Raw genomic sequence first — 21658 nt, 5'->3', positions numbered from 1 at the left:
TGACACGCCCCGAAATATATTTTCCACTGTGTACAAATGACTGTTTTACATTTTCATAAAATAGTTCGACAATTCATCTAATTAATCTTATTAATAGCCAAAAACGAAAAACGTTGCCTAACCTTGCTATTATTGACTAACTTGACTAGCACTGAACTCCTCAATTTCATTTCGTAAGTAGTGGTACTTTCTAGTTACACAAAATTTTCGCAGTAAATGATACATATGATCATTGATTTACAGATATGTGTCTTTAGGGACTTCATTTTATCAATTATTTAAGGGATCAAGCTTGTGTTAGTTTAAAAAACGTAAAAATAATTTCTCAAGAAAACATTTAATAGATTTCACCCTAGGGGTGGACAGAGTAACTTTATACCGATTATATTTCGTAAAAAGTTAATATATTTCAAATTTTCTCGAAGTAAAACATTTCTTTTCTCAAAAATTTTAATAGGAAGATTATTTAAAGCCTTAAATGTAGCATGATACCTTATATTACTACATCGTCACTCTTTCAGTTCTTCATGTGGTAGAATGTCTAATGCAATCTTGCTTTAAAAAAATCCTGAAATTCAACATAATCCATCGGTTGCCTATTTATTTTGAATGAAAGTCACTGATTCATTTGTTGCAACGATTTTGTTTGCACGAAGAACAATAAACACTTCTTACTGCAAATACGGTGACTGATTCCTTTCCTGCCCCATCACTAACTACAGTCATCGTGGTGTCATGCACGGTATATAGAGAACTAGGTAAAACCGGTTCGAAATTACAACACTAAGGTATTTTGACCACTATTTTCAGCTGACCCTTTAAGTCTAAAAAAGAGAACTAAGCAACAAATTCCAATGAGTTTTATTATTTGTATATATATTTTTGATTTATGATCAGAGAGCACGCCATGTATGAATCTGCGAAGCATTAACGAAAATAAATTATTGGCTATCTCCGCCATTTCAAAAATTATATATCTAAAGTTGCAATGATTGTTCATAGACAAGATTGATTTTTCACAATCAAAATTTAAAATTAAAGGACAAAAAGTAATATCAAAGGCCAACTCACTTTTGTTGAATTTCGAAATTTCCATGGTTCTGAGCTGTTCAGCCTACCCGACCTGCCAATGCTCTACCATGAATTGTCGAATAATTTCAGTGACTTGGGGCTTAAATTATGGTCAATAAATATCAAAATTAAATTATCTTTCAGATTTTGGGTGTCTCGTTGCCTTTTTAATGTTGCAAACTGCATTTAGTTGACGTTGATTACATAGCCACCATTGTTGTCCATGGTCACAATGCTCCACTAAATATAATATTTCTAAAAAACGAAGTCGAGTTGGGGTCTAAAAAAAACACCAACATATACGAAATTGCATACACTATAACATATCAAAATACTGAAACGAAACAAACGTTGGAACTTTAACCAATCTGCTTCCGAATCTAAAACTTAGAATTTATGGTACTGAACAGTTCTGAACAAAAACATTGATATTTGGTAAGTATGTCAAGAGTGAGCTTGCAAAATGACCTCAACAAAATGAAAATTTCGTTTTCTTTCCAAATATGCATGTTTTATTGCAGTTGTGGTGTTGTATTGTATATTTTTTTTGTCTAGAATGTACTAGGTTTCTTGCTGCTAAAGGTCACACTGTGACACTTAATGGCAAAATACTCAGAAACGAGACTGAGTTGGGGTCTATTTTGAATAATATACTAAATTAGATTAAATTTTCTATCTATTGGTATCAGTTGTGAAACAAAATAAACGTTGCAACTTTACGAAATTTGGTATTGAAAACTGCCGATCATGATTACACACCCGCAGTTGCGCGCAGTAAATGCTGCTAACGAGATATTTGTCGCTAGCAGACGCAAGCGTTGGCAATGGATTGGTCGAACGGCGTTTTATTTGCTAACAGAGAACACTTGTTTAACTTGTAAATAATGCCGTGTATGCCGTTGTGTATTTTGCACCTTGATTTTGCACGTATTTTGGACAAGATTTTTCTTATTTTAGATTTCATTTTGACAAAAATGCTGTAGATAGGTTGACGGGACTGATAATGAAAGGTAGGTAGTAGGTACCTACTTTTAAAACCTATATTTTATCTTGAGAGGTTATCACTTATTAGTGCTAGGCTGGCTGATTTTGTATTTTATCTTCTTTTCCTTGGTTTAAATGGTTTAATTGAGATTCAAAAACCGGGGCAAAGGTATGTAGTTGATGTTGTTATGATCTGTTTGTCAATTTTATAACAATTAGACTTCAATGTATGGAGGTATTCTACCCCAAAGCTGTATAAATCCCTTGGCCCCTGCCCAGGGCCTAGTCTTTGTGACGCTCCTCCCCCCCCCTGTTCCGTCAATTTCATCCTCGGGATAGTCAAATCCTTTTCCATGCCACAACATCTTGTTCTGGGCTGGACGAACAACTTTAGCTCATGTGGTTAGCTCCCGTATAGGACTAGAGCACTCCCGTAGCCGGTTGCAGTGTTGGGGATGAGTGGCCTGTCCACTGGATGGGTCCAGCTTTAACAACCCACCAGGGCGCCAGCCCAGGCCATTGTCATATTAGTAAGGCAGATGTCGCATGAGTGGGCATATGCATGTATTCTGTTTTTGCAACAAAGGATAGGCGCTACCCGCAGGCGCCCGCAGAAACTGCAATGTTGGTTGTTTGTGGGTTGGGTAAGCTTGCTTTCAAGCTGTTGTGTTGTAGACAGCATGTTTTAACTTAGGTGACAGTTTGTAAATCCATTAGTGATAAGTTTTATTCATTTTGTATGATTATTTTCCTTAGTAGAAAAAAAGTGGCAGGGTCACCATCATCTTCCTTCCAATGAGGAGGGAAAGGGAGCCATTTATCACAATTTCTTCAATATGGATCCTCATAAATGTGAATTATACCAGTACCTCCTCAGGCTATTGTTCCATCCATTTGTGCTGCAGATGGCTTTCATATGGTCTTAGTCTGACAAAGCTAGGTGCTAAGAAAGAACAGCTTTGAAGTTGAAGTGCAATAGTTATTGATGCACATGTCTCTGAAGATAACTTCCAACAAGGCCCTAAATACACTTCCAATACGCCTGAGATAATTTCAGTCAAATTTAAGCGCAGGTGGGCTATCCAATGTTCAATGCATGTGTTAAGTGCTTTGAGGCACCTTAGGCTTAGCTTCGTTCTTTCTTAGAGTTGTCGAACTATAGTCTCCAGTGCTCCCCTCGCCTATATCAGTTGTCTACCCCTGTACTCCTGACTCCCTCTGTCTTTCATTCATCCAGGTTACGCCAATGTTCTGCGCAAACAGTTGCTGCTTTTTGGTGCGCACACACCCCAGGCACTCCATCTCGTCAACGCCTAAGAAGTTGGTGAAAGTGCCTCCTGCCAGACTTGCTGGATGGCTACTACCTGCACTTGCTAGCTGAAATGAAGCTCTTCCAACTAGCTGGCATGGCTCTCGGCAGCTTGGCTTACGCATGGGACGCTGCAGACGCAATCATCGCCAGCCTCACACATGTCGAAAATCAGGCAGACTACATCGGCTGCTCACTGATATGGGCCAAAGAAGGTATGGCGTGGCAGAGGCTTGTCTGCTCACCGTGTGTGCAATACAGAGATATAAGCTCCTAGGACCTAGATAATTAAACAAGTTCTGTGCACTGCTTTCTCAGGTATTTATTTGCTTGCTAGATATGTGATTTGAGTTTCATCATGGACGTTTGCAATCTTGTGTACCGATGAAACCAAGTCTTAGCATAAAAGTTCGCCATTGTGTGCCTGTGGCCGGCTTTGTCGTTTGTATTGCAGGTAACTATGCTTTGTGGTTTCTGAGTTCTGAACACATTATCCTCCACCAGGCTCGTTGCTGGCGGTGGTTCTGGAGACAACGGTTCGATCCATCTGTAGGACGTCGCTCGGCAAGAAGTTGTGGAGTGTGATGGTCATCCACGCGGCGCGCGTATCCAGTCACGTTGTCCAGAAACGATCACATTATCTCCAGGTCAGTAACTGTGTGAAGCAACGTTTCCACTGCTCAGTCAGCTGTGTCCCGCCACGTCACCAGGTCAGTGACGTGCTTACAATTTTGTGACACGTCGCCGCGTCCCTAGGTGAGCGGCTTGAGGGAACTTTGTAGGGACGGGATGCCTATGTTACCGGGACGGGATGCCGGCTAATGCGGGTGCCGTTGCCAGTGTCGTGACGTTTGGTGGGTCTCGGACTCGCTCGGGCGTCATTTTCTTGAGTGAGAAATGTATTTACAGGCTAATGTACTGTTATTATAGCTAAGTGTGCGACAGGAAACGTTATGAGCCATGAGTCGTGGTCGCCGTGGCTAGTATTTTACGACCGTGGTGAACAATGTGACGGTCGCCGTGGCTGGTTTTGTGACGGCTGCCGTGACTGTTACATAACGGCCGTCGGGGCTGAAACGTGACGGTCGTCGTGAGACGTGACGTGCTGCGACTCGCTGTGTTACAGGTCACTCCGTGACTTGCCGGCGCTCGAGCTGACGGTGTCGCCCGAACGAAGGCTTCACGGCGACAAGTGCTGCCACCGCCTGAGACCATCCGACTCCGAAAAGCTGATTGCCGGGCACGAACAAGAGGCTACAGGCATTTGGGTGCAACACCTGCTCCGAGTGCCCTGTTCTGAGGCGTCATCCGAAGAAGGCCGCATAGTGCACTTAAGGCTGTGTTCGGGTGTAGTGCACTGCACTGTCGGATAGGATCAAATGGCAGGCCCGTCATAAGATCTCAGTACGAAATTAAGATAGTCAGAGCCGACGTGATCGGTGGATGGTGTGCCAGGGTTGATTGAGCGTCCATGAGCGTGAGACACCTGGATCTGTGACGGATACGCCGATACGTGTCCCGGATTCGACCCCCCTCCCCCTCCGTCTCAACGGTGTTGGCTGAGATTGGGGTATTTTTACGGACTCGCCAATGTCCTGCAATTTCTGTTATGTAATTTGACGATCATGCCGTGGTCTCATTCTGTCTCGATATGCTAATAAATGATAAATGTAACAGAGGTTGGAAGTAAGGTGTGAGTGGCTGTAACCGGCAGGTTTTGGCGAGCGTGATATTTGTATCGTGAGGGCGCTAGCTGCAATCAATCGCGCGTTTTTGCTGAGCATCCGTGAGCGAGAAAATGCCTTCTCTGGAACCTAGCAGTTCAGCGTGAAATCTGTGTATCTTTGGATTATGTTATCATAACGTAATGTATTTTTGGTGTCCACTGCAGCTTCAGAACAGAAATATGGAGATTGGATGTTTGCTGAAGCAAGGGTAAGCAATCCGTGCCAAGAATAAAAACTATGTGAATTTAAGTATGTATTTCGCTGTATTTTCCAATTGTGTTACACAAAACACAGAAATGCGTCAACTACTGATAACACCCGGCTACAAATACTAAAATGCTTGCAATGCTATACAAGCATAGATATTGTTGATATCCTGGCGGCCGACTGGCGCGAAATGGCTACGATCGACTGCACGGACGTTGCTGGTGACTGGCGGACCAGTGAAAACAGGAAAGAAGATGAATAGCTCTAGCTCGTCTGCGCGCGGAAGGGCGCTGATTGGCGTGGCTCACAGACTCCATTGGCTCATCAGACTGTTATTGGTTTTCTCCCTCCCCTCCCACAGGCGTAGCCAGGTAGCTTAGTTGTGCGCGGAAGCGAGCGGCCAGGGCGGCGCTAGGTGTCGCCCTCCCAGCGACCGGGCAGTGCAGCTGGACGTGCCGCGGATGGTCCGCCTCTGATCTCGGCACACTCGGCAGAGTGCGGCCGGACACTCCATAGAGTTGCATAGCGTCGATAGGCCGTATGGTGTCGCTATCGTAATTATAAAAGCGTAAGTAGAAGGTTGAAGCAGGATAGAATTCTATCTTCTTCGAGCTTTGTTACACATAATAAGCATTGGCCGTTTCTTTACATATAATATCGCAAAGCACAGCTTTATGCGCTGGCTACGCTATGTGGCTACGCTGGCTACGATATGTGCGCGTCGGTTGCGGCAGTAATTATCGAAGAAATATATGAGTTATGAACGTTTCTTGATCATAGAATGATAAAACATTGCAATGTTTGCCTGTTGTGAAGAAAACTCCTACACTGCCGCTCTATCGTCCGGAATTATTCGTGTTCGATTACGGCGATTCCGCCACTCTATCAGCTGATTTTTGTTTCCGAGTCACGTGACCAACCGGTGTCTCCCTGGTGTCATGGTTGCCTTTGTGAGGTTGTGCTGTTGACGCCCCTCCGATTTTCATTCAAAAATGTGTTTTAAGGTATGTCGATTCGGCCAGAGAAGTTTCTCATGCTAGATAGAGTTCGTGTTGATCAGGTTCAGCTGTTTTTAGCTTGTTGAGGTCTACCGTTTGGCTAGAAATTGCCGTCGTATGTGTGGATACAGTCGGATCCCGTCATAGTCGGCGCCATCTCTCGTCACGTGGCGTGGCTTGCCGGCGTCTGGATGTCTGGCATGGATGGGCGGGATTTTGTTGATACTTGGGACAAACGTTGCATTGCCTGTGGTAGGATGCTTATTTGCTTACAGGAACTCCAATGAAATGTATTGGAATTGATGGCTTAAGAGAAATGATGATTCAGATACCTATTGTTTGGGTGTTGAACTGAAATAGCTTGCGAGATCCGCATGGGTTTGGTTGTATTTGCTTAGTGAAGTGCCTTCTAAATGCAGAATACTTCTGTTGCATATCACCTTATCACATTAATATTGTTCACAGCCTGCCAGTTTACCCATAAATGTAACTTATATTGTTAGCTAAATGTAATGGTTGTTAGTGTTTTGTAAGTGTTTATTTAATATCCTCTACCCAAGCTATCTAAGTCCCTAGATATGCTAACACTTTATACCTAGGGAGGTGCCTCACTGGGAGATTACACGTGGGGAGGTGCTTACCTTACTGAGATGTTGTGCTTGTGCTTTTTAGTTAAATGTCAAGTGTTGTACACAAGTACCTAGTTAAATTATGTCTATAAAATGTTATGTGTTGCATGTGTATTACTTCTACATATCATTATTTTTATCACACATTGGTCAACTTACATCTATGTATCTGTATCATTTTGAAAACTTTATTGTGCTAGTAGTCATTTTGTAAAAGTTTCTCTATGATTCTTCATGCTAGGAAGGAGAGAGAAGTCATACCTACCCTAGAGTTGTTTATATTCATTATTAATCTGGCTCTTGAAGCTGGATTACCAGTAGGTGCTAGCAGCACTCACCTGGTTATTATTAGTAATGATAAGATGCATGAGCAGTTGATGAGAATTAGGGGCTATTGAGTTAAATGCTTGTGCCTTCTGTTGTTAAATTACATTTTTAATTGAAACTGATCCCAATAGATATCACCCTGATGAATGATATCTTCTGACATAGCAAATCTCTAGTGAATCTAGAGGCAGCAGCTTTGTAACTAGTGTACGATCATAGCTAATGATCGTACACTATAGGTGCCCTCTGGTCCAAATTACTAAATGCAATGGGCAAGGTCAGGTGGCCTTCTGCATTCATAATAGCATCCCGCATCCCTTATATTTTTTTGCACTCACGCAAAATTATGGGAAGTGCATTTTGTGAGGGAATGACCATCCAATTTTATGATTGTGAATGGTCAATGGTCATGGTTGGAGTGATTTTTCCAATATACCCTTAGATTCAAAAGCTCCTACAAAAGCTTTCAGTGGATGATGAGATAGTGGGAATGATTGACTAAGATGAAAACAGATGTTTATATGCTGTAAATACCAAGTTAACTTTCTCTGCAATAGCATTTAGAAAGCATCTTTTGCAGCAAAGTTTCATTATCTGGTAGATCTCTGAATACTACTCAATACTTATGCTATCATGGATGTTTCCCATTGTCGACGGGCTACCGTCACACCTGCTCCCTGTGGCTGACCCAGTGATGTCTGTGTTGCAGCGGCCGCAATGAGGTGCTGACACTGCCGGGGTGGGCGTCCCATGTGCCGGCGGCCGGCGCGGCCGGACCGTGTTTGCCGCTCGATGCGTGTGGGGGCGCGCGCCGCAGCCGCCCGGTGATGGCACCCGTGCTGACCGAGCCCGACAAGGACCCGGAGACGCCGGCGGAGCACGGCGCCGCGCCGCCGCCGCTGCCGCGCCACCCGCGCCGCCTCGGCAGACACCTGCACGCGCTGCTCAAGAGCAACCTGAAGAACCTGCTGGCCGACTGCGGCGCGCAGCTGGGAGTGTGCGCCGCCGGCGGACTGCACAGCTTTTCACCGCCCGACGTGGGGGCGATGAAAAATGTGCTGAGTGAGCACTGCAAGCCCTCAAACGGTAGCATGGACAGGGGTGATAAACTGGAGAAAGAAGACGTCATGGGTCTACACAGTGCGAATAGTTCGAATTTGCAGGAGCTGCTGAACAACAAGAAGCAGTTTGCCGGCTCTCTGGTGGCCCGTTCGCCGCCGTCCGACCTGGCGGACATGATCCACGAGTTCGAGACGCTGGCAGAGTCGGCGCCGCTCACCAGCGGCAACGGCCACGTGCCGCCCGAGGAGATGCAGATGATCACCCAGCTGGTGACCAGCATGGATGAGCACCCGCCGGTGACGGCCGCCGTGGTGGCCGCGCCGCCGCCGCCGCCGCCCGTCACCGCCGCGCCGCCGCCGGCGCCCGTCACCACGCCGGCGCCGGCGCCGCTGACTGTGGAGTCGATGCAGACGCGTCAGAAGCAGCTGGTGGGCCGCTCGGCGCGGCTGCTGCGGCGACTCCGCGCGCTGCAGGTGCACGCGGCGCGCCAGCAGACCACCTCGCAGACGGCGGCGCTGCTGGAGCGGCTGAGCGCGGCGCCGGCGGCGGCTACCACCTCCTCCAGCGCGCCTCCGCCGGCGGGCGCCACCGCTACCTCGTTACCGTCGCCGGCCGCCGCCGGGGCCGGGGCCGCCTCCGGAGCCACGCCGGCCGCCGGAGACATCACAGAGATGCTGCGCAGTCCGAACGTAAAACATTTCTCGACCACGCAGCTAGTGAACCTAGTGCTAAACAATAAATCCGCGTCTGCCGCGGCGTCGGCGGTGGCGGCGCCTCCGCAGCCGCCGCCGGCCCCCGCGGAGGGGGCGCCGTGTGGCCGGCCGGAGCGCGAGGTGGCGGCGGCGGCGGCGCTGCCGGCCGGCGTGGCGCGCCGACAGCTGGAGCGGCTGACGGCCGCCGCCGACTCGGACGCCACGGAGAGCAGCTCGGGAGGCGAGAGCGCCGACGAGTTCGAGCCCGGCTGGGACGACGAGGCGCACGAGCGCGCCGCACCCATGTAAGACCGCACTGCCTCTCGCCGGCCGTCCGTCCGGGCGGCGCCGGAGCGCGAACTCTAACCGATCTTTCTGTGGCTGTGATAAAGTCAAATGCATTAGCTGTGATATCAATTAACGCCAAAGACTTGCTCCATCTTTTAAACACTTACTGTGTGGAAGTCTTCTCTCCATGAGCTTGTTTAATTGCTCTCATTACCTTTTCCATATTGTCTTCCAGTTGACCAATGAATGTGTGTTGTGAAAATGCTTTTTGCCAAGCATTTGGTGAATGTAATTGTACCTAATTTTTTATTCAAAATTTATTTTTATCTGAATAATGCCAAAACTGGCACTCAACTGAAATTTGTAACTGTGTCTATTTGAGCATAAATACATAGGCTTTGTCCTACCAAAGTTGCTTATTGTGTGTTATATAAATTCATCATTTCTCATTCTGAGCTATCGATGACGCTGAACTGTCGGTGGACTGTCCGGTGCTCCGTGCCATGCCGTCCCCGCCGATGGGGGCCGTCGGCTGACCCCGTGCCGTGCCGTGCCGTGCCGTGCCGTGCCGTGCCGTGCTGACGCTGTCGATGCTGGCCGTCCGCTGACCGCGCTGGTCCGCTGTGCCGACAGTCGGAAGCGGGCGCTATGGCGCTGGTCGTCGGAGCGGTCGGCGCTGGCGTGCCGCTGGTCCTGGCTGACGGCCCAGGTGACCGACCTCGAGTTCCGCGTCCGCCAGCTGCGCCAGCTGCACAGGTCGGTCCGCCCCCGCCCCCGCCCCCGCCCTGCCGCCCCCGCCCCCGCCACTGCCGACACACCACTCACACACACACTGTTTCAGTCCCTGGGTGCGTGCAAGGACATCAGCCATCAAGGGGTCGTATTTAACGTATATCTTACGCTAGGCAGGTCAGGCACCGTGGTGTGACTATAGTACTATGCGTCATGGTCGAGTGTTTACGCTCCGTTTACAATCCACGGTACAAAGTGCGCCTTGAGATCCGGTGATTTCGACATTAGGCACTTTGATCCGATTCTCATTACGGGACTGGGATTATGACGCACTAGATTTGAAGTGCTCCGTTTTATGGAAGGGAAATGATGCAAATCGCAATCCTATTGTTGGGGTTTACGGCTCAAATTCGGCCCATGCTGTATAAGTGTATGCTGGTTGGCTGAGCGGTCTCTAGGCTAAAGTACCAGCTCAACAAAATGTATGTGTGCGAGAATATTACTTTCTTGAAACAGGAGAGGCCCTTGGTGGGTGCTTTCTGATTTTTTTTTTTATGAATGCGTCCCGATTGGTCCGTGTTTTCACTCATCCACACCTGTAACTTGACGTTCTGGGTTTTCCCGGCCCGACCCCGTGGGAAGTTTCGGCGTCAACTGTCAATCCAGCAGCATCGGTTTCACATTCTTCCTGTTTGTTCCGATTGGGTCGTTGTGAGTGTCAACCGTTAGTTTTAAGTTGTTCGTTGAAAATTTCATCACTTCGGGATTGAGGGACTATGCTTGTGCGCCCTTGCCAGTGATATTAACATTTGGGCTTAATGGTATGTGCCTTCACGGCTCTTTGTCTGGCGAGGACCCCAGTGACTCATCGGTATCTGCTCACTACAGGCCGAACAGTTGTTTTCCGACCGAAGCGACATCGCTGACAGTACAATGTGCCGCCCGGCCGTCCGTCCTTTGATAGATCTCAGATCGGAAACGAAAGAACAAAATGAGCTAGGTATAAAGACTGTGTACAGATCTAATTGTGCTCTATCTTACTATTTACATGTTGTTTACACAGTTCTAAAATTACTCTAAATGTACAATTTGGGGCTTGCGTAACCACCATCCCTAGTCTGTGTGTGAAGTTTCGTGTTCATTTATTTGTGGGACGGACATGCATTTCCCTTTGGCGTGTTTCTGATGCGGCTGACTGCTCCTGGCATGAGTCTGATTGACAGCACCGGATGCTTCGTCTGGATTTAGACCACTCCGAAATTAGATATCCTATATCGGAGCCTGGAGGCAGCGAAGTCTGTAATGTTACCCAGAAGATGATGATCGTGACCCAAATGATGTTTTTTATGTTGTAAGAAATAGCCATCCCTTGCATATATCCATCGACGGCAAGAAGGTGGTAAAAATTCGTCAGCGGGATGGTTCTCAGCCGGCATTGAAAATCACTAAGATGACCCTCTGAGCCGAGTTCCACTCCAGTGGTCCTGGTGGCGACACGGCCGAGGTAGCCGGGTTGGCCAGGGCGGCCGGGTTGGTCAGCTGGCCATGGCGGCTCCCTTTCGGCGTCCGCCGCCCCCGGGCGTCCGATTGTATCGATCACACGATTACACGAACTCGTGTGTACACACGATAGACTCGGCACCACGGCGTGCAAACCCTCCGCGCTGCTTCCATCGTCGGCCTGCTATCTGGCGAGTCTTCTCTCTGTAAAACGGACGGCCCGATGTGTTCAATCGCTAACGGTCTGGTGATTCTGGCGGGTGATGAGCAGCCGATGGTTTTGGCGCGAGAGCAGCTGACTGCGTCGTGCCGCGGCCGACGTACGAGGCGGGAGGCGCACCCTATCTGTCAGTGAGCTCGCAGCCCCGGGCGCTGAGAGCACGCCGAATGCCGATAGTCGACCGGCGATAGAGGTCGGGGTTCCGCTGGAGAGGCTGACCGGGCGTCCCGCGTCCTGCGCTGGCGGATGTCGGCCGGTCGCCGGGGGATGTGTGCGGCTCGTCACAGTGATCTGGGCTCCAGATGTGCCGCAAGTGGAGCGGCCCGCCCGCCACAGGCCGTCTCTGCTGGTGGCGGCCGGGGATCGGGCTAGTTGCTGTGACATGAAGGTTTTGATTGGTTTATTGTTTCTTTGTTCACGCAGCCTATTGGTGTAGCGTACTCAGCCTGAAGTCTGCATATCAAATCCCTGCTTAACTTGTTAGAATATCCCGAAGGGTCGCAATACGCGCTTCAGTCCATTCGCCGTACCGATGCAATATGCATACCGAGTGGTGCAGCGACTCCACCTCGAGCGGCGCCGATTGAATCCCCGCCGGCCGGTTTCGTGGCGCGACCGGTTCACTCTGCCTGTTGTGAATACCTACGATGTTGCTCTGTGCGTCGCTGGGTCGATACGTCCCCGTGTTGCCTAGTGACCGGTGGACGGGTGATCGCTAACGGCGGCACAAAAACGACGCTTTAATTAACCGATACCATTTCGATGCTGCACTGATCCTTTTCTTACACACTTCTTTCGTAGAGCCGGGTGAAAAGAATACGCATCCGTCGCTGTGTTCGCGCAATGGGCCGCGTTATGAGCTGGTCACGGCTCGGCTCGGCCGGTCATCCTCAGTCGGTTATCCGATCCGGCCGGGCGCCGCCACGGCGTCGTTTGTTGTGTGGTATCGATCATTTCGTCTGTGCGGTCTCACCGGGGGCCGGCAGACGCTGACAGAGTCGGAGTCGGGTCCTGTTCACGGTCAGTGTGAGTAGAACAGGGACAGAGCTCAAACTCGACTGTGATTGCTCCACTGCTGCTCCGCCGCTGCAGGGCCCGGCTGTAGTGCAGTTCGCGTAATTCCCACATGGATTTAGTGCTGCTCTGACGAGCCGTAATGGTCCCTGCGCCTCTTGACTGCGTTGTACTACTTGGAAGTTGGGCTGCGTTGCGTATTCATTTTTAATGCGCTGTAGTCGAGACGTAGGCTGAGGGACGGCACTGTTTTAGTTTGCTGGACTGGTTTGGTTCGCTGATTTGTATCCGGGTGGTCACTGACTGGTCATTTTCCACCTCCGGTTTTACCCCCCCCCCCTCCTCCACTCCACCCCGCCCCCGTCACCGTCAACTGGCCGACCTCTGTTGCAGTTCACTCTCCGGGTCTGTCGACAGTGTAAACATTGCCCTCCGTGACGGAAACGGGGTCGCACCACTCTGTGAGGGGGACGGGGAGTTGTGTAGAGTTAGACCCCTCCCCGTTCTCCCGGGAGGGAGGCGCTGTGGACTCGGTGTAGAGACCACCTGTGGTAGTGGGTATGTTCGCTGCTGCGCTGCGGAAATGATAATGAATGGTATCCATGCGGGGAACTCGTTCGCTGCAGGTCAAATCGTATGACCGGCCGGCGGCTCAAAACGTTTTTATTAGTCGTGATTCTGTTCTTCGTGCTCCACGTGGGCACGTCCAGACCCACTCCGCTCTCTCCGCTGGTCGGCCCTCAGACCGCGGAACGTTTCGACTGGCCCCACGGCGGCGCCGCGGGCCGTTTGGCGCCGTCCGTCGGCGGCCCGTTGTCCTCGCTCGCCGGCCGCCGGCACTCGGGACGTGTCGACGCCTGTCTCCGGGTGGCCGGCGCGGTGCTCCCACAGCCGCCAGCTCCCCGACCTTGGCGGCGTAACCCCGATTGCGTAACGGTTCCGCTCCCGCGCGCGCTGTCCGTCGGTCCGTCGGTCGGTCCGTCTGCCGGTCCGCACCGCGCTGCCCCGTGACGCGGCGCGGCGCGGCCGGCCAGGTGGCGCCGGCCACGGGCCAAACCGGACCGGGCCGGCCCGGCCGGGCGCGGCACCCATTGTGACGTGGCTGCGCCGCGCGCCGCGCCGATGTGGCCCACAAACGGCGGCTGTGGTGACGGCCAGGTTACCGCGGCTCACGCCAGGCTGGCACTGTCGCTATGAGCGCGGTAACCAGCCCCTCCCACCAGGTGACGTGTTCACGGCACGGGGCGCCACCGTCGGCCGGCCGTGAGTGCGCGCTGGATCGGCCGATAACGACACACCTGCGCCCCGTATCACCGTCCGCGCGACGATACGCTGTGGCGAGAGGCGTACGACGTACAACGCCCCTCCTCCTCCCCCAGTCCGGCGGGCGGCCTGGTGTGGGGGTGATATCGGCGAGTCGACAGGTTTTGCGGCAGGTTGGATGATGTTTCGTGAATTGGTCTGCCTCCCCCTGTATGGCTCTCAAAGTTGTGTTGATGTTTCATCTATTAGGCGACCAGTTAAAGTCGACTGGTGCACTCAGCAGGTGTTCATTTCACTTGGTTAGCTGCTGTTTTGCCAGCTGGTAGCAGCACCTCCCCTCTGCCATCCGCTCTCCGCCGTACCTACCGTCTCGGTGGCATGGTTACTAGAGGTGTCAATCGGAACCGAAAATTTTGGAATTCCGAAAATTTCCGAATTCCGATTCGGAAATCGGACGGACAAGTGACAAACACATCGGACATATTCGGAAAACTACTTGAAAGTTACAAATTTCTTAAATAAGTTAAAGACCAAACTTATTTCCATTATCAATATCCAAATTGCAAAACATGTCATCAAAATTGGCAGGGAATAGGTGCTTCATACATCATTCATAAGCATAGTGCAAGATGAACATAAACGTGATTGCATTTAGCGGGTAACCCTGAGTCAAATAAGGTAGGTACATACCCACATGTACTGTGCCAACTTTTAACTCTTGAAAATGTGTTTACAAGTAGCAATAGCCAATATGTGACATTGTTGTCAGCAAGCCCATCATTAGATAACACAGTTATGAATATTGAATATGATATACAATTGACCTGTGGGAAGCACCAGACACCAAAGCAGTAAAGTAGGGAATCCAAAAATAGTTCTGCCTCACTGGAAAGTTAACAGAAAAGAGACTGAAGAACATTGCAAATAGGTATCAAGGTGTGCCATAGCACAAGAGTCTTACCTAGAACCTCCTATCATAAAAGTCATCCCCTTCTACCCCTTCCCCCCAAAATATCCGTGCCGAAATATCGAATACAATGCTACATAAAATATTAAAATATGCCGATAGCCTATCAATAAAATGATTACCAAAAGGTGATGAAATGCGGCGAAAGCGTCATAAACGTCACCTAAGGAAAGATGGCCTCCCGATGAGAATCGGAGGAGACAAAAAATGACGTCTAAAACAATTAATACAGTAATTTTGCTTGACAATTGCATTATTTTTGAAAAATTATGATAGTTTAAAAGACATATTGAATTTAAATCGAACAATTAATGGTAAATGCACTTCAATAGTTCAAATTCTATGATTATGACGTCATATTATTGATTTACTTTCACATCGACTCAAAGCCGGATACCATGTTCCATGCTACCGAGAATGGTAGCATGAAATGTGTTTTTCATTCTACCAAGGATTTATACAACTTCTTTTTGCTTGTGAATTTCAGTGAATTTGTGTTAAATCATAGCAGGTATTTTTATTTTTTGTGATCGCTTATTCTTTTGGATATTCAGAGATGTGTGGCTCAGTGAAGAGCACGTTTCTTCCAGATGTACCTATCTCACATGTTTCTTCTCACATGAACTATTTTGCTTTTGCAAGAAGTGTTCTACTTTACATCTCAACCAGTGCGATATAAGATGAAGATATGCATCATTATTGTAAGTGACTAGCTGCTTGCATTATTGCTGTATTGATTCATCATCAAGTGGCTTAGTGTAAGGGATGTGGCATGAAGTCAATATTTGAGAACGCAAGTTCAAAATAGTTGTGAGTTGGAGGGATATGCAATGTTTTGCATTATTCCTGCTTACTCAGCTTCAGTTGTAGGCTGTAGCACATTTTGAAGCAGAATAGGCTTGTCTCAATATGCTGTTCTTGTGTTGTATATCAGATTAGGCCTATCGCCCTAATGCCCATTCCCTACTGCATATGATATTGCTTCAACATTTTTAGTTTGCAATATTTTGCACTCAAAACCAGATGGCGGATCTGTTATTTAGTTATCATGTGGTACATACAAACATATACCTAATATAGATCAATTCCCCCACCCTCTTTCCATATCCAGCTTTCGGACAGTTTTCGGACAAATCCATGCCTTGGACATTTTTCGGACAAAAGTGAGCTAGGATTTTGGACATTGGACGGACATCGGACAAGAAATTTCTGAAATTGACACCTCTAATGGTTACCTTCCGACCGATCGGGTACCCAGAGGTGCCGACGTGAAGCTGCACGCTCCGCGCCGGGCGTCGATCGATGGCCGGCGCAGATGTCGCCGACGGACGGCCGCTGAATGGACCGGACCGCTGGCACAGAGAGGGAGTCGCGCGCCGCGGCCGGCCACCGGAGCTGGCTGGACGCCGCTCGGACCGCGCTGTTCCGGCTCCGTCACCCGACTCACTTCCGGGAGACGAGCCGACTCGTCTGCGCGCTGTGTAGGCAGGCGAAGTGCGATTGCGTGCTTGATACACCAATATGGGCGATTTAGCGTTGTCCCCGCATGTCCCGCTTAGGCAGTATGTTTACTATCATATGAGATCATATGAGATCTTGATAATGAACGGCTCCAATTCAGCAGGGGTCAGTCGGCTCTCGTGAGCTGGATTTCGTGATACCTTTGACCCGTTACTGCGTTTTCCCTGATCGTATCGGCACATGCGCTGGCTATTGTCGGTTTGAGGCCGCACCTTATGAACTATTGACCGTTGACCTGGGCCCATTCGTGGCCGGGTGCCGACTAGTCGATATCGGTGGCCGGGGCTCCTCGCCGTGTGCCGTCCGGCCAACCCCTTGCTCCTCGGTATGGTCGCTACCACCGCCCGACCTGAGCCGGGGTGACGTGTTCACACGGGCGGGGCTCGGCGGTACCGCCCATACTGACAGGGCGGCAGACGGCACCCCACCCTGGTCAACCACCCCTTTCCCAGTCGCGTACAGCTAGGTCATGGCTAATTAACTTTATTCATTTGATCGCATTCTTGGATCATATATGTTTACATAAGTATGTGTTGATGCTGCTTTCCGTAATCGCGGACGCGAACTGCTCTATTTAGTTAACGCTGATGGTAGCCCTATTGAGTCTTGCATCTTACTTTGCTATGCTGATTGCTGGTCTGAGCCATGCAGTATTCTTCGAAATTTTCGTCATGCCGTTGTCCCCTGACGTCTGCGCCGTACTGTTGTCTAATAAAATACTCGTTCTGCCCTGGTGTGTCACCGGGTGAGTCATTCCCCTGCTGTCTGTGTGCGGATGGCGCGATGTCTGGCCGGGTGGGTCTGACGTGAGCTCTGTTTGCGCTCGTTACAGGCAGCTGCGCGCCTCCAACCCGCGGCCGGTGCCGGGCCGGCCGACCCGCGCCGCCGCCACGCCCTCCCCCTCTCCGGAGCTGGGAGGAGCCGGCGACGCCAGCAGCGCCGCCCTCGCCGACCGCCAGAAGGCTAGTGAAGCGATCGAGGCCGGTGCCGAGGACGGCGACGGCCAGTGCGCGCGCTCCCGGCCGCGGCCGTCGGCGCCGCGCCGCCGGGTGTTCACGGTGGGCCGCGCGGCGCGGCGGTCGGTGGGCGGCGCGCCGGCGCGCTGCCGCTGCGACCCCGGCGTGGACTCGTGCCCGATCTGCGCCGGCCGGCCCGACTGCGGCGGCCGCGTGCGGCCCGAGGTGCAGCCGGTGCGCGAGCGGCGCGCACTCCTCTCGGCCGGCCACCACCCGGTGCTCTCGCTCCCCGCCGAGGCGGCGCTCTCGCTCGGCTATGACACGCTACTGCGCTCATCGCGCTGGCAGCAGAACCACCTTCACGCGCGGCCGCGCGGCCCCCGGCTGGTCACCAAGGAGCCGGCGGGCGCTGCCGCGGGCGGCGGTCCGCCGGCAGCGACCCCGCCCGTGACGGCTCCACCGTGCAGCCGACCCGCCTTCCACCGGCGAAAGTCAGGTACGGAACCCGGCTGCTGTAGTCGTGAGTGGTTACGGGTGTAGACGAAGTGCGAAACATGCCAGTCTTGACGGAGGTTGCTGGGTATTGACAAAGCACAGGCAACTGTCGCTGGTTAGAAGATTTGTGATTCTCGACATCATGTGATGACTGTGGCTTCTCTGATCGATAATGCTGAGTCAGCTGATATGTCAACCCTAGGCTGTTTTAGGATGAACATCCTCCTGACGTGACATGTTCTATGGAAATTCCTCTCTTCATTCATAACTTGTACTGAGTTAAAATAGGTTTACAGCTAATGATGTGTAGTGATGCCTTTCATCGATTTTATAAGCAGCGTGCACGTTTCGCACAATATGTCGTTGATTGCAACGAAAGGTCGTTTGTGTCATACTAACCCCCTTTTGTGTTTCGGCAGGCGTGTATAAGCGGTTCTACGATCTGGACGGCAGCGAGGGCACGCCGAGGAGTAGTAACGGCCGGGTCGGCCGGCCGCCCAAGCTGAGCCGGCGCAGTCGCTCGGCGTCCGTGTGCGACGCGCGGCCGGCGGCCGGCGCCGGCTGCGCGCCGCTCGCGGCCGACGACGAGTCGCCCTGGTCGTCTGGCCGACAGTCGCCCGAGCGGCGCGAGAGCCGGGACCGGTCGGCGGCGGCGTATCGCGCCGCGCGTCACCGGCAGAACTCGTACGACATCGACAACATCGTCATACCGGCCAGCATGGCGTCCACCACCAAAATCGAAAAACCCAAGTACAAAGAGATCGTGACGCCAGGGTGAGTGAAATACTACCAGCTGGGCTTGGGGAGCGGGTGGTTGAGCTGCAATAGGCAAAGCAAGTGGGCTGCCGAGTGCAGAATGGCCGTAAGAGGTCGGCTGTGCCGCGATTTACTGCCAATGACTGAACAGCAAAGTTGGAACAGACCGTAGACCTGGTTCAGCGTTTGCTGCATTAATAAGGTCAATCTGGCTGTGTACTTTTTCTTCTTTCGACGCAGTTTAGCTACTTTGACCTTCTGATACGCTAACAGCTGGGCAGTGGGCGTGTCTTATCATGGCGACGTTGCTATTTGGCCTCGGTACGAAGCAGGACCAGCCGGCTCCGACGCACGCAGTCTGACCGTCCCCCTCCCCGCTGTCTGTCCGCTGCAGGTGGCGCTCCGTGGAGCTGCGTGTGCCGGCGTTGAACGGTGAGCCGGCCGCCGACGGGCCGCGCGCGCCCTCCGGCTCTGCCGAGGCGCCGGAGCCGCTGGACGACTCCGTGTTCGAGCGGCGCCACCTTCCGGCCGAGCTGGCGGAGCGGCGACGGCTGTACCAGGCGGCCGGCAAGCCGCCGGGCGGCGCGGCCGGCTCGGCCGGCGGCGGCACCGGCCCCGGCCGCGGCCGGCGCGCGCACACACCCGACACGCCGCGCGCCGCCGAACCAAGCCCGGCCGACCCCGCCCGGCCGCGCATCCTCCGCTACCAGTACTTGCTTGAGGTGAGTACTGAGAATGGACTGTGAGAGGGACAGGGGCACCGAAACTGCGTAGCATTATGTCCTTGTGATACGGGTTTTGGCGCCGCCTCGGTGTATGCTGACGGATGTTCAGCGACTGTTCGGTTACCCGAGATGCTGTGTCGGCTCGTGCGCTGTTTCACCTTCAATTCCTTTCACAGAACTTGTTATTCATTAGCGGCTTTTCTTGTGGCCCAGGTTGTATCATTCGGCCGTGTGGTCTTGTGTTATTTTCAGATTTGCTATAGGTTTCAATGTCGTCAGTGGCGGTTACAGCCCTGGCGGCTCCCGGGGAGTCGGTTCCGACTGGTAGTTTTTGTCTGTGTCTGTTACAGCCCTGTGGGTTCCCGGCGCGTCGGTTCCCGCTGACCAGTGTTTGTATGTCTCCGTTACAACCCTGTGGGTTCCCGCTGACCAGTGTTTGTATGTCTCCGTTACAGCCCTGTGGGTTCCCGCTGACCAGTGTTTGTCTGCCTCGGTTACAGCCCTGTGGGTTCCCGCTGACCAGTGTTTGTCTGTCTCCGTTACAGCCCTGTGGGTTCCCTGCCCGTCGGTTCCCGCTGACGGGTGTTTGTCTGTCTCCGTTACAGCCCTGTGGGTTCCCTGCCCGTCGGTTCCCGCTGACGGGTGTTTGTCTGTCTCCGTTACAGCCCTGTGGGTTCCCGCTGCCCAGTGTTTGTCTCCGTTACAGCCCTTTGGGTTCCCTGCCCGTCGGTTCCCGCTGACCAGTGTTTGTCTGTCTCCGTTACAGCCCTGTGGGTTCCCGCTGACGGGTGTTTGTCTGTCTCCGTTACAGCCCTGTGGGTTCCCGCTGACCAGTGTTTGTCTGTCTCCGTTACAGCCCTGTGGGTTCCCGGCGCGTCGGTACCCGCTGACCAGTGTTTGTCTGTCTCCGTTACAGCCCTGTGGGTTCCCGCTGACCAGTGTTTGTCTGTCTCCGTTACAGCCCTGTGGGTGTGGGTTCCCGCTGACGGGTGTTTGTCTGTCTCCGTTACAGCCCTGTGGGTTCCCGCTGACCAGTGTTTGTCTGTCTCCGTTACAGCCCTGTGGGTTCCCGCTGACCAGTGTTGTCTGCCTCGGTTACAGCCCTGTGGGTTCCCGATGACCAGTGTTTGTCTGTCTCCGTTACAGCCCTGTGGGTTCCCTGCCCGTCGGTTCCCGCTGACGGATGTTTGTCTGTCTCCGTTACAGCCCTGTGGGTTCCCGGCGCGTCGGTTCCCGCTGCCCGACCGAGTGTGGAAGGAGTTGTTAGCCTCTGCACAGGAGGAGGACGACAGCCCATCACAACCGGTGAGTGCATAGTGCCGTGGATGGTATTGTTATATTTTTCTTATCAGTGCCGGCGTTAAAGTAAACTAACAAACGAGTAAGTCATCAAATATAGAAAGAGGCGAAGCGCAATGATTTTGATTATCATGCAGAATATTTGATAAATAGAATACGTCAGTTCTCTTCTCGTTGAGCCATAGACAAGTCAAGTTGGACCGTTCCGTGTTTCCTACCAGTCGGCCATCGTGTGCGACCCGTCCGTGTTTGTGTGCGGGTGTTGTCCGTGTATCAGCCGGTGTTTTGACTGACCGCCGTGCCGTGTCCTGTTTCAGTGGAGGTCACCCCGCCCGCGGTCGTCGAGCGGCGCCGAGCCAGTGCCCTGGGCCGACGACCAGCGCTGCGGCAAGTAGCGCCGCGCTCATCCATCGCGTCATCATCTCACTGAAATCACCATCCACACCACACACACTCCTTCAGTACCTGTATCGGACCGCGCCGCCGCCCCCGGGCGAGTGTACAGACCGGCGCGGACCGGCCCCGCAGCGAGAGCGACCCAGACCGAGAGAGAGAGCGAGAGGCGGAGGGTGTGAGTGAGCGCGTGCGTGCGCCGCGCGCGCGCGCCTTTTTATTCATCTAGTTCACTGCTGCGATAGCGCCAGGCGCGGCGCCCTGTGTCCGAGTGTTTGTGTGTCTGACTGCGCGCGTGTATGTGTGTCTGTCGGCGCGTCCTGTGCGCGCAGTGGCGCCGGCGGCGGCGGCGCGCGGGCCGGCCGGCACGTGACGCACCTGTCCGGCCGCGCCGGCCCGCCGCCGTCCCCGCGCGCGCGCGCGCCTCTCTGTGCTGCGTGCCGGCCCGTCCCGGCTTTGAGCGCGGAAGGACATTAATAAACGTTACAAGATTGCAGCGCTTGTTTGTGTAAGAAGGTGATAA

At 52.2% G+C, this 21658-nt stretch overlaps 1 protein-coding gene and 1 long non-coding RNA gene across 2 annotated transcripts; both read left to right on the top strand.

Moving 5' to 3' along the window:
* Window positions 1-1994: 1994 nt before the first annotated feature.
* LOC122365077 lies at window positions 1995-5040 on the top strand. Its single transcript, XR_006253668.1, has 4 exons — window positions 1995-2081; window positions 3293-3579; window positions 3869-4011; window positions 4491-5040. It is a non-coding gene; the product is annotated as an uncharacterized LOC122365077 (long non-coding RNA).
* Window positions 5041-6229: 1189 nt separating this feature from the next.
* On the top strand, window positions 6230-21617 carry LOC122365091. Its single transcript, XM_043336008.1, has 8 exons — window positions 6230-6302; window positions 7962-9311; window positions 9928-10050; window positions 17344-17963; window positions 18382-18736; window positions 19113-19440; window positions 20650-20748; window positions 21060-21617. The coding sequence occupies exons 2-8, from the start codon at window positions 8080-8082 to the stop codon at window positions 21135-21137; spliced, it is 2835 nt and encodes a 944-aa protein (XP_043191943.1). The 5' UTR covers window positions 6230-6302; window positions 7962-8079; the 3' UTR covers window positions 21138-21617.
* The last annotated feature ends 41 nt before the right edge of the window (window positions 21618-21658 follow it).

Source organism: Amphibalanus amphitrite, unplaced genomic scaffold (genome assembly GCF_019059575.1).
Source record: "Amphibalanus amphitrite isolate SeventyFive unplaced genomic scaffold, NRLGWU_Aamphi_draft 000714F_arrow, whole genome shotgun sequence".
NCBI classification, from domain to species: Eukaryota; Metazoa; Arthropoda; class Thecostraca; order Balanomorpha; family Balanidae; genus Amphibalanus; species Amphibalanus amphitrite.
The sequence above is the reverse complement of the archived record's forward strand: the minus strand, read 5'-3'. Positions and strand labels throughout refer to the sequence as shown.

Coding starts and splice junctions, on each gene's coding strand:
- LOC122365091 (XM_043336008.1), top strand. CDS start 8,080: ATGGCACCCGTGCTGACCGAGCCCGACAAGGACCCGGAGACGCCGGCG. Junction 9,312..9,927: donor CACGAGCGCGCCGCACCCAT/GTAAGACCGCAC, acceptor CTGTGCCGACAG/TCGGAAGCGGGCGCTATGGC. Junction 18,737..19,112: donor AAAGAGATCGTGACGCCAGG/GTGAGTGAAATA, acceptor TGTCCGCTGCAG/GTGGCGCTCCGTGGAGCTGC.